Source organism: Nelusetta ayraudi, unplaced genomic scaffold (genome assembly GCF_046127955.1).
Source record: "Nelusetta ayraudi isolate G7.1 ecotype Tasmania unplaced genomic scaffold, CSIRO-AGI_Nayr_v1 ptg000079l, whole genome shotgun sequence".
In the NCBI taxonomy this organism is placed as follows: domain Eukaryota; kingdom Metazoa; phylum Chordata; class Actinopteri; order Tetraodontiformes; family Monacanthidae; genus Nelusetta; species Nelusetta ayraudi.
Window position 1 is genome coordinate 1,573,547 of NW_027466129.1, and position 11,454 is coordinate 1,585,000.

The 11,454-nt window shown below is 46.7% G+C and overlaps 3 protein-coding genes across 4 annotated transcripts in view; all 3 read left to right on the forward strand.

The window, feature by feature from the left end:
* The first annotated feature begins 206 nt into the window (after window positions 1-206).
* npvf (neuropeptide VF precursor) lies at window positions 207-3,285 on the forward strand. Of its 2 annotated transcripts, XM_076044118.1 has the most exons (4): window positions 207-670; window positions 922-993; window positions 2,560-2,924; window positions 3,143-3,285. In XM_076044118.1, the coding sequence occupies exons 1-4, from the start codon at window positions 476-478 to the stop codon at window positions 3,213-3,215; spliced, it is 705 nt and encodes a 234-aa protein (XP_075900233.1). In that variant the 5' UTR covers window positions 207-475; the 3' UTR covers window positions 3,216-3,285. The 2 variants fall into 2 exon arrangements, with proteins under 2 accessions (XP_075900233.1, XP_075900235.1); XM_076044120.1 differs by lacking the exon at window positions 922-993.
* Window positions 3,286-4,285: 1,000 nt separating this feature from the next.
* LOC142900042 (cytochrome c iso-1/iso-2-like) lies at window positions 4,286-5,958 on the forward strand. Its single transcript, XM_076044060.1, has 3 exons — window positions 4,286-4,519; window positions 4,689-4,884; window positions 5,322-5,958. Exons 2-3 carry the CDS (start codon window positions 4,716-4,718, stop codon window positions 5,468-5,470), a joined length of 318 nt encoding a protein of 105 aa, XP_075900175.1. The 5' UTR covers window positions 4,286-4,519; window positions 4,689-4,715; the 3' UTR covers window positions 5,471-5,958.
* A 703-nt stretch (window positions 5,959-6,661) lies between these two features.
* Window positions 6,662-11,454, forward strand: part of LOC142900039 (uncharacterized) — a 7,130-nt gene continuing 2,337 nt past the window's right edge. The window contains exons 1-14 of the mRNA XM_076044058.1: window positions 6,662-6,868; window positions 7,505-7,608; window positions 7,779-7,888; window positions 8,104-8,223; window positions 8,367-8,411; window positions 8,772-8,798; window positions 9,749-9,820; window positions 10,188-10,250; window positions 10,345-10,371; window positions 10,454-10,498; window positions 10,693-10,728; window positions 10,829-10,909; window positions 11,013-11,109; window positions 11,361-11,454. The exon at window positions 11,361-11,454 is cut by the window's right edge and continues 82 nt beyond it. Coding sequence (XP_075900173.1) covers window positions 7,506-7,608; window positions 7,779-7,888; window positions 8,104-8,223; window positions 8,367-8,411; window positions 8,772-8,798; window positions 9,749-9,820; window positions 10,188-10,250; window positions 10,345-10,371; window positions 10,454-10,498; window positions 10,693-10,728; window positions 10,829-10,909; window positions 11,013-11,109; window positions 11,361-11,454 — 920 coding nt within the window. The 5' untranslated portion in view covers window positions 6,662-6,868; window position 7,505. The remainder of the gene's footprint in view (window positions 6,869-7,504; window positions 7,609-7,778; window positions 7,889-8,103; window positions 8,224-8,366; window positions 8,412-8,771; window positions 8,799-9,748; window positions 9,821-10,187; window positions 10,251-10,344; window positions 10,372-10,453; window positions 10,499-10,692; window positions 10,729-10,828; window positions 10,910-11,012; window positions 11,110-11,360) is intronic.

Consider the following 11,454-nt stretch of genomic DNA (forward strand, 5'->3'; position numbering starts at 1 on the left):
CTCCTCTCCCTCCTCCTCCCTCTCCTCCTCCCCTGCCCCCTCCTCCCACTCCCACTCCACCTGTCTCCTCCTCCCCTCCTCCCACCTCCCACTCCCACTCCACCTCCCTCCTCCTCCTCCGCTCCCCGTGCTGCTAATTGGCCGGCTCAGTCCTCACTAATTAGCGAAGGCTGCAGCCGGAGCAGAATGTGAGTTTATGTGCGAGTGTGGAATCTGATAAAAACACCTTCCTCTTTGTCCTCCCGACTACCAACCATGAAAAGGCCAAACGGCCCAATTAAGGCCGAGCGCAGCCGAGTTCTTCCGAGCCGCTTAATGACCGCGTCAGGAATGTTTTTAAATGAGTGGGAGGTTACGAGTGCGCGCGTGTGTGTGTCACGTACGTGTGCGCTGATGGCTGACGTGTGTTTTTTTTTGTCTGAGGGTCTTTAACCACGTCGACTCCCTGGTGACAGTGTGAGTCTCCTGCCCTCTCATGTCCATCCCAGCGGCGGTCCTGACCTCGCTGCCGCCGCTGCTGCTGCTGCTGCTGGCGGCAGCAGCAGTGGCCGACCAGCAGCTTCACTGGGAACCAGTCCAGGATGTCAAGACGCCCAGCAGAAGCCACGGAAGACACAACCTGACCAAGCGACAGGTGGGCAAGTCGCACAGAGGGACTTTCACTTCTCCAGTAAGTAAACCTGAAAATAAATTCCAAATGTCTGAATAAGAATAAGAATAAGAATGCCTTTATTTATCCAACATTGGGGAATATTTACATATACATAAATACATACATATATATATATATATATATATATACATATACATATATATACATATAAATACATATAAATATACATATACATATAAAAATATATATATATACATATATATATTATAATTATTATTATTTTATTTTATTTTATTTTATTTTTAAAGCATAAAGCAATCGTTCGCCGTCTGGTCTATTTTGTGCATGAGAGGAAGTCACTCAAAGAAACACAAAATCCTGTAAGTCTTCAAAATAAAAGCAATTTTCAAAATAAAATACCATGATTGACAAATGTGACCATATTTGTGTACGTTATATTTGTCATTATCTACAAATATTCGGTACTACCCGAAAAAATTAGAATATCAAGTAAAAGTTGTTTTATTTCAGCAATTTAACATAAAAGATGAAACCAACTAATTTTATTGAGCCATTACGTGCAAATTGACATCTCAAGCAGTTCCTTGTTGTAACTTTGCTCATTAAGATTTTCAGCTGATTAAAACCACAAATCCACAAACTCAGAAAATTATTATAAAATTTGAGGTGGTTTTTTTAAGCTGCAAGACCTGATCAGCAAAATCCAAAGAAATAAAAACTTGAAATACATTGATTTGCATATTATTCGTTTACATAATATGTCAAATTTACCTTTAAAGTTGAATTGCAGAAATACAACAACCTTTTCGGGATATTTTAATTTTCTGGGTAGTACCTGTAGACAGAGTGCGAGAGAGATGAAAACAAACAAACACAAAGAAAGAGAGCAACCGAGTGGGCTGGCTGCGGGGCAGGGGTGGGGTTTTGGGTGTCTAAACACACAAACAAACAGGGAAAGAGCAATAGAGAGGCAGAGAGTAGTTGTTGTCAAGTCAAGATGGACGATGTGAAATTGATCTTGATGAAAGAAAAAGCTCTGAGCAGAAGCGCCTGTCAACCGCTGCGGAGAAATGTGCGTCTGGTGCTAACTGGAGGTCTGCCGCTCGCGCACAAGTTTTCTTGGGCACGCCGCTTCACGGTGCTTCCACATCCGGTGTGAACCTGGCCTAAGCCTTTTTGTCCCTTTTACTAACCCGTAGTCGACCCCTCTGGTCGATTTTTGGTAAGAAATACATTATGGGGTTAAAAGTGCCTTGAAATGCTAAATAACAGAATTTTACACATGCAATTCAGAACGCGATTAATCGCAGTTAACTGTATAGATTCTGTGATTAATCGCGATCAAAAAAGTTAATCGTTTGACAGCCCTGATATATATATATATATATATATATATATATATATACATCCATGGAGGTTCCACTTTGTCTGTTGCCTGGCGTTTTTGCAGTTTGATGTGCAGTGAAGCAGAGTGCAGTGAGTGTTAGTCATGAGGGGTTTTTTTTCTCCCTTTTTATCTTCTAAAAATTCAGGAGAGACACTCAGCTGCAAACTTTTCACAACACAGCGTGTCTTATTAACCTTTCGGATGATCTTATTAAAGAAGTCTTCTTTTGCTTTTTGCTTCACCTTTTAGCTCCCGTAACATTTAAAGTTTAACAGTGTTTTGTTCTGTCATTTTGCTTAATTTTCACATTTTGAATATTCTGCTGATGATGTCATTACTGTAAATATAAGAAATTGAAGGAAAAAAATGAAAAAAAACAAAACAAAAACACACACATTTTGAAATGTTTCTGCTTTGCTACTTCATCATGAAATATTAATGGCCAAAGATATGAAATCAGAAATGTTTTTACTTTTTACTGTCCAACTTGAACACATGGTTGTTGTTGTTGTTGTTGTTGTTGTTGTTGTTTATCCAGAGCCACAGCAGCAGGAGTTTGGACCCGGACAGCCTGAGGATGCCGCAGGCCACGATCACCGCCGGCAGGTCCAGCCTTCCCACCATCGTCCGGCTCTTCTCGCCCACCGACGGGCCCGCGCACGCGCACGCCAACATGCCCCTGCGCTTTGGCCGCGGCGACGCGGGCGACGCGGGCGGCGACGAGCAGCACAGCCCGAACCTGCCGCAGAGGTTCGGCCGCTCGCGGCGGCGGCGTCTGCTGCTGCGGCTGTGCAGAGGGTGTGTGCGGCTGAAGGGGGCGCTGTCGGTCAGAGTGCTCAGGTCACTGGCCCAGCACCAGTTACCAGTGGACGGTGCAGGGATCCAGTCAGCCAATCAGCAGCGGTCAGCAGCCTTCCTTTAATTTAAAAATATCATAATATAAGATTTGATTTGTAAATGTATATAAGGCAAATCTGAGAAATCATCACAGAAAGATTTCTTTATATTGACTAAGCTGAACTGTATACTGAAAAAAATACACATTTTAAATCATAATAATTTCGTTGATTTAAACATTTTGCACATTTTCTGTGACTTGTGGCAAACAATGTCTCTCGCAGGACTGAAGGTCTGGACTCTGCGACCACCGGGATGGGGACCCTCGGAGGCCTACTGGTCGACCAAACTCTTTAACTTGAGCAGTTTGTTGAAATAACTTGTCCAGATGTGTGTAATTAAATACAAAAATAAATCACAATAAATAATAAAAGTTTATAGAAGCGTCTAGAAAAACTCCCTGAGCTCAGTGCAACTGATTGCTTTTCATTTTTATAACAATGGGTTGTTTTCTTTTTCTTTCATTTATTTTGAGGTGCTGAAAACTCTCCTTTTCCTTTTCATATATGTTGGATGAAGTTCATTTAGTGTTAATTATACCGGGGAATTCTCACCGGTTTGAATCACTCGATATCATTTGCTTTCAGCGTGTTTTAACGAAACAATCAATGCTGCTCACCGAGTCAAAATGAATCCACCGTTGCACCTCTACCTACCACTAGAGGGAGACAAACACGAGCAAATGAGCTGGAGAGTTTACATTTTTGTGATAGTTTAAATTAGGAAATAAAATAAATCAACCAAAGGGCACATAATAATAATAATAATAATAATAATAATAATAATAATAATAATACATTTTATTTATAAGAATAAGAAATTAAGAATAATAGACAAAAAATAAAACAAAAATAAAAAATAAAATAAACTGGAACAAAAAAGTTACAGTGGGTTATTTTGAACAGGTGACTTCAAAATCAACACTGGTTGCAGGGAGAAGAACCCTTCAAAATAAAACAGGAAATGTGACTAGTGAGACCAAAACTGCATTAACTGTGGATTATAAAAACAAGGTGGATTACGTGAAGAGCAGCATACACGTAGGGTGCGTCACTTCATGGCTTCCGTAATTAAATGAGTCACCCAGGAGGTTTTTTTCACGCCTTTGTCCCAGTGTGATTCACACTCTAAACATCTCGCCTCAGAAAACCTGAGCAGCTAAAATCAGGACTTTTATTCGCTCTTAAAGTAGCGTGCGCAGTCTGAAGATGACCGAATTCTTCCAGATCTCTGCTGATTGCTGATTGGCTAGCGGTAGGTTGGTGGAGGATAGAGGGGCGTGGCCAACAAATTTACTACATTTCACATTCTTCGAGCCTCTGCGCCGTCGGCCGGGTTGCGCAATACGGTATTATTCAAGTAGCGAGGTGGCCACGCCCCTGTGACGTGTGAGAGCACCGCCCCGTGTTTCCTCAGAGACATTTCAGCAGCTCCCGGATGTTTCCATTTCGTCGGCCACCGGTTTGACCCAAAATAAAGGCAGAAATCAGACGTCGACTGAAGTCCAGGAGGAGGCTTTTTTAGAAGAGCAGGAAGAAGAAGAAGAGGAAGAGGAGGAGAAGTTGTAGTTCGTCTTCTCTCCAGCCACGCGCTCCGGCCAGGTGAGTTGACGCCGAGCTGGTCCGGTACCATCCTGTCAGCACCTTCCGGTTGCAGCTCAACGGACTTCAAGTCCTCACCGCTTCCCCTTGTGACCTCACACCGGCCGCAAGTTTAGCGGGTTTAATGTGAAAAATAAACCTGTTGGTGTTTTCTTTTTGTTCCCGCCAGATCCACGCACGCAATAGGCTGCCAGTCATGGGCGACGTCGCCAAGGGGAAGAAGGTGTTCGTCACCAAGTGCTCGCAGTGTCACACGGTGAACAAGGGGGGCTCTCACAAGACGGGGCCCAACCTGTGGGGCCTGTTCGGGAGGAAGACGGGACAGTCGCCCGGCTTCTCCTACACGGACGCCAACGTCAGCAAAGGTGCGACGACGTCCAACACACACAACACACACCTTGTCCACAGTTGATGATGACGATACCGAACGTGGACTTTGATTGGATGAACATCCTGAGCCAATCAGATTTCCTTTAAATAGGCGAAATACGAATGTTTTCTCAAAAAGTAGTTGGAAGAGTTTCGTTGGGAGGTGAAATGCGCTTCTTGATGTCCGCATGATTAAAAAGACACACTTGAAATCTTGGTAACTGATATAGAATAGTGATTGGAAAGGGAGGGGGAAAATGTAAAGATTCGGAGCTTCTCAAGGCGGATTAGCTGAGGTTCAGGAGGCAACAGGTCCCAACAGGCCGAGCGGCTTTAAGATTCCCACAGACCTGCTGAGACACGAGGCCGTAAAAACCGCAACACCGCAATCTACACAACACTGCGTCGGGTTCACACCTGTGTGTGTGTTCAGGTATCACTTGGAACGAGGAGACCCTGAACGTGTACCTGAAGAACCCCAAGAAGTACATCCCAGGAACCAAGATGATCTTTTCAGGCATCAGGAGGAGCAAGGAGAGGGCCGACCTGATCGCCTACCTGAAGGATGCCACGTCCAAGTGAAGAGGAGGGGAGGAGAAGCACACACACACACACACACACACACACACACACACACACACACACACACACACACACACACACAAACAGCTGTTTACACACCGGACCCAGCTGTTGTTTCATTGACATTGACGGGTTTGGTGGTTTGTTTGTTTGTTTTTGAATTCCTCCATCTTCTGATTCTGGAAACTCCAGGAAACTGCTGTTGTCTGCTGGGACTTTTCCACTGTTGCCGCTGCTTTGCACAGGAACTCGGCACTTTAGCCGCTATCGCACTGACTCCTGTTGGTTCTTCTGTTACACTTTATTCGTTTTTTTCTCTCTCCTTCATTTTCCTCTGCACCGCTGGAATAAGGGAGCGTTTGAACACAACGCGGGGAAGTTTCCTCTCCAATATTTAACGTTTTGCTTAAGGTTGCACCTTTGATTAACTGTACATCTGAAATGTTTTGTTAGATTGTGCCAATAAAGTTTTCTTGTGTCTAAAGTGATGTTTGCAGGCCTAAGTTGTGGTTTGACGAAACACTGTTACATTTATTGTCATGTTACTGCATGGATGCCCTGTTTTATATGCCACCTTTGACATTAAAAGTTGCTTTAATTAAAAAAAAAAAACTCCTGCTGAGATTTTTTTATCGTTAATTTACCAGCCGCGTTCAGATTAAACCATGTTGATTGACATCTGTTGATTGACATTGACATCTGTCGACGTCATTTTAATTGGAACTTCATATAATCTTTGCCCCCTGAAAGAGCAACAAAGTTGTGCAAAGAAAAGAAACACTCTTTTATCATGTAAATTTGAAGGCCTCCAGTAGAGGGCGCCAGGTCACTACAGAATAGAACGTGGCTGGGCCAACTTTTTGAATGGTGGGACCACAGTGGGTTCTAAAATGTGCCGATGAGGATGATAGTTGTTATTTTATGTTCTTTTACCGAAGGAAAAACAACAACGATGTGTATATTATTTGTTCTTTGATTAGCTTTTGTTTTGTTTTGTTTTTTATATATTTTTTGCTTGTGAAATGTTTTAATTGCACTGTCACAACTGAGGCACTGAGTGGACATACTACAACCCACAATGAAACGGGCCGAACCGGGACTAATCATGTCAAATCCGGCCGAACCGCGCTTAGTTCACCTTCCACCTCCACCTTCCTCAGACTCAACAGGTGGGGGATGCTGTGTAGCTGCACACAGCGCCTCCTGTTGGCGCTGTTGGGGGATGACAGAAGTGGAGGGGAGCGCTGCAGTTTGTGATACGGCCGCAGGGTCATGATTGGCTGCGGCTCCGAGGTGACGTCACGAGGGAGACGCTGGCCGCCAGAGGAGCAGCGCCGCGCATTCCGCAGGACGGCGCGTCCGCAGGTGCAGCGCGATCCCGAGACAGACGGCGGCAAGGTAAGGGGCGCAGTAACTAGTGCATAGTGTCGTTCGGTTCGAGCATGTGACGCAAATCCAGATGTGGGTTTGCGTGTGAGTGCGTTTGCGTTTGCGCGTGTGCAGGATGGTTAAAAAGCTCTGCAATGAACCGCTGATCTGTGACTGCTGCTGCTGCTGAGGAGGAGCAGAAGGAGGAGGAGGAGGTGGAGGGCGCGTGCATGTTTTCTTTTTTTGTTTTGTTTTTTGCAAAACGCACGTGGTTCAACACGAGACCATCTCTCAGAGGCTCCTCTGTAAAAAAAAATAAAATAAAAAAAAAATGTGTGAAGGTTGATGATTCTGGCACAAAGCAGAAGGAAGGGAGCAGGAGGAGCAGAGGGAGGAGGAGGAGGGGGAGTAGGGGGTTGTGCAGCAGGAGCAGGGGGTGCAAGGGAGGTGCGGGAGAAGGAGGTGCACAGCTGCAGCAACGGGAGCAGGAGGCCTGCTGGAGGATCAGGAGGAGGAGGAGGAGGTGCTGCAGTGGGGAGGTGCAACAAGTCCATCACTGTGGCCAGAGGGGACGAGAGTCGGTGACAGCTGCCAGGAAGAGCATTAAGACCAGGCTGCAGAAATAGAACCTGTGTGTGTGTGTGTGTGTGTGTGTGTGTGTGTCAGGATGGCCCAGCTCCGGGTCCCAGTGCTCCTCTACGTTCTGCTGTGCAGTCAGTGGGTCCAGTCCCGCCTCCCTGCAGGAGACCCCTTCCTGTCGCACCTGTCAGGTGGGTCCATACTCGTGTGTGTATGATACACCGTCATGGCTGACCTCTGTGTGTGTGTGTGTGTGTGTGTGTGTGTCACATTGTCATGGCTGACCTCTGTGTGTGTGTATGTTTGCGTGTGTGTGTGTGTGTGTGTGTGTGTGTGTGTGTGTGTGTGTCCTTCCTCTCAGCTGTCCGGCTGCAGCAGGAGCTGCTGAGCTTTGAACCCTGCTGCCTCATGGCTCCGCCCCCACCGCCACTCTTCCCGCCGCCGCCTCAGCTGTGGATCAGCAGCAGCGACGTGAGTCCAAGTGAAGAGGAGGGGAGGAGAAGCACACACACACACACACACACACACACACACACACACACACACACACACACAATCCTTTCCAACTGTCCATAAGATGCAAATGTCTTGTTTTTCCTTTCTTACTCTATAAATATTTAATTTTATTTAATTTTACTTCAATAAAGTGTTCTATTCTTCAACCTCTGCCCCCTGTGTATCCCCAGGACCGGGCCTCCATGGTGGACCTGGGTCTGCTGGAGGGTCAGAACCTGGACCAGCAGAACTCTGTCACACCCGCCTGCTCCCAGGGGCCTGCGGGACCTCCGGGGCCTCAGGGGCCACAGGTAGGTGGAGGCTTCGACACACTTCAGTGTGTTCATGCTGATTCAAACCAGTCAAAGACGGCCGGCAGGATGGAGGATTTCATTGATTTCAGATGATTTTCTGGTTGTCTTGTGTGAAACTGAGCTGCTCTGCATGTGTTCAGGGGCCTGCTGGGTTGCCAGGTTCCAGGGCACCAAAGGGGGAGAAGGTCAGTCACTGATGTAAACCAGGTTCTAATGACACTGCAGGGGTTGTTGTTGTTGTGTCCTTGCTCTAATGGTGACCTCTCTTCCTCCTCCCTTTCCTCCTCCTTTTTCTTCTCTTCTTCCACCTCTTTTTTCCACCACGTTCTCCTCCTCCTCCTCATTTTTCTTCTCCTCCTCCTCTTTCTCCTCTTCCCCTTCCTCCTCCTCTTGTCCTCCACCTCCTCCTCCTCCTTATTTTTCTCCTCCTCCTTTCCCTCCCCATCTTCCTCCACCAATGCTCCTCCTCCTCGTCCTTCTTCTCCTTCTCTTCCTTCACCAAATCCTCCTCCTCCTCCGCTTCCTCCTCATTGCTCCTTCCACAGGGAGAAATTGGCCGCCCAGGGTTGAAGGTGAGCGCCGCCCTCCACCTCCTCCCCCTTTTCACCACCCCGACTCCCTCTTCCCCGCATGTGTCCTTGGATTAACAGAATTTGGACCCTCCCAATGCCCCACGATGTGATTGGTGCTATTGATGCGCCCGGTGGCGGGCTAAACGGATCTCACTGCCTCGCTAGTCTTGCTAGTCCGAGCACGTCATCGGGGCTCCGACACCCCCACCCCACCCCCACCCCTCCTACCACAAACACCCCCCTCCCACCTCTCCTCCCGCCGATCGAACCCTCCCTCACTTTTAATCAGCCTAAGTGCTCCGGCTGTCTGTGATAAATCATCCCATCGCAGCAGCAGTTCTGCTCTCTGCTCTACAGGCTGCTGTTGCTAACGACAGGCTGCTAAATCAGAGCGTCGGCTAACACTGTGGGCAGCAGCAGCAGCCTCCTGATTCTCACCCAGCCGCATGAACTCTCAGCAGAGCTCACAGGAAAACTGGCTACTGGTCTAAAAGTCCATTCGTTCGCTAATCACTAATTAGCGATGCTTTGTGGAAGTGCAAGATGACACAGAGGAACCTGCAGGAGGACAGTTCATCTCCTGACCAGTTTGGTTCTGGTGATTCTGGTTTCGTTGAGTGTGATGGAGGTCAGGCAGGTTGGCAAACCAGCAACATCTCAGAGGTGTGAATAACCTCAAATCTCAGAGAATTCTCAGTTTTTCACTCTTCTGAGATCAACTGGGAACCTTCTGGAAGCATCATGTGCCGTTAAATCCAACCAGACTGACGAAACTCTGACAAAATTTTGTCAGAGTTGATGGTTGATGTACACGATCTTCAACAGTGACCTTTAAATGAGTGCAGGCATACGCTGTGTTTGGTTCGCGGCGCTTTCGCTAGGCTAAAGCTAAGCTAGCCTGGGGGTGGATAAATCAGACTGACTGACTGAGTGGTGTCTCCTCCCTGCAGGGTCGGACTGGAGCTCCAGGTCTGCCTGGCAAACAGGGCCTGGCAGGGTGGCCTGGACCAGAGGGGGCCAAGGTAGGAGGACCAGCAGCTCCGGAGATGCTGTGAAATACAGGAAGAAGGAAGTCATGTGGTGCAAATAAAGAGCAGATTAAATACAATCTGTTTTTGATTGGACCAGATTTTTTTTTTTTATCCAATTGTTTGATTTTTTTTTTAAGATTTTAAGCACTAGATTCATTTGTTGCAAAAAAAAAAAAAAAAACAAACTTCAATTTCATGATGTGCACTTAATGAAATGTCTTTTTGAGGTAGTTCTCGGCTAAAAACACTCAGAATATCTACATTAGTAAATAAAATAAAAAACACTCAAGCTTGAGGGACTCTTCAGATAAGTGTACATGTGTTGATTTTATTTTTCATTTTATACCTATTTTTTCAGGGTGAAAAAGGAGACATGGGACTGATGGGTTTACCTGGACAGCGAGGACCACCTGGGAAAAAGGTTTAATAAAGTTTAATATCAGTGACAAACTGTCTGACTGACTGCGTGATGGTTGCTGGTTGTGTGTTAACTTCACTCTCTTGCGTCGTCTCAGGGTCTGCCGGCTTATAAAGGAGAGAAGGTAATTGCAGAAACTCCTCCCACTGTAAATTGTTTAGAAAACTTTCTTTGTTTCGATTGGTTGATATTCTTTTGTCCCCTAGGGGGCTCATGGTGACCCTGGATCATCAGGACCAAAGGGAGACAAGGTGAACTGGTTTTCACCTCGCAGAGTTTCACTTTGATTTCATCTTTGAGCTTCTTTTCTGTTCAATTCATTTAGTTTCAGCCGTCATCATTCTACTTTGATCTGATGGATTGATCATGAATAAGCGGCCAAAATATATTTAAAAAAAAAGATATTAAAAGACTTTTTGAATTCTCCATCTCTGTCTCCACTCAGGGTGCGATTGGTTTGCCTGGGATGCTCGGGCAGAAGGTGAGAGGTCAAAACAGTCACACAGTCATTTGCCAGATGACCTCAGGATTGATTGATTGATTGATTCGTTCATTTTGAACGACCTGATTCCTCTTGACAGGGTGAACAGGGACCAAAGGGAGGGTCGGGCTCTTCCGGGAAGAGAGGACCTACCGGGCGACCAGGGAAGAGAGGCAAACAGGTGCTGTCCCTGATGATGATGTCACAGGCGTCACATCACGCCTCCTGGATGACCTGCTCAGTGTGTCTGTGTGTTGTTGTTGCTTTTTTTTTGCATAAAAAAGGGCACGAAGGGTCACTCGGGGTCACCAGGGAGCATCGGACCCCCGGGACCTTCAGGTGCCAGTGGTCACCCGGGTCCACCTGGCCCACCTGCGTCAGGTATAGCACACACGCATGCACTCACACACACGCAGCGTTTTTAGCCCTGTGTTTACAGCCGTCTGGTAAAAGAAGAAGCGTGTTTGGAGGGGATACAAAAACAAGGTCACTGAGGTCAAGTCTCAGAGAGCAGAGGTGGGGTTGTGGCCAGTTAACCCAGGAGAGCCCTGTTTATGCCCCTCTGTGACATCACAAAGGGCGGCAGTCAAACAAACTAACTAACTAGCTTGCTTTTCCTCTGTTTCTCGCAGCTCTCTTCCTGGCGGGGGAGAAGGGTGAGAGAGGGGAGCGAGGTCTCCCAGGTCTCCCTGGCCGCTGCGACTGTGACTCCTCTCCCTCCTCTTC

Coding starts and splice junctions, on each gene's coding strand:
- npvf (XM_076044118.1), top strand. CDS start 476: ATGTCCATCCCAGCGGCGGTCCTGACCTCGCTGCCGCCGCTGCTGCTG. Junction 994..2,559: donor TCAAAGAAACACAAAATCCT/GTAAGTCTTCAA, acceptor TTGTTTATCCAG/AGCCACAGCAGCAGGAGTTT. Junction 2,925..3,142: donor CAGTCAGCCAATCAGCAGCG/GTCAGCAGCCTT, acceptor TGTCTCTCGCAG/GACTGAAGGTCTGGACTCTG.
- LOC142900042 (XM_076044060.1), top strand. CDS start 4,716: ATGGGCGACGTCGCCAAGGGGAAGAAGGTGTTCGTCACCAAGTGCTCG. Junction 4,885..5,321: donor GGACGCCAACGTCAGCAAAG/GTGCGACGACGT, acceptor GTGTGTGTTCAG/GTATCACTTGGAACGAGGAG.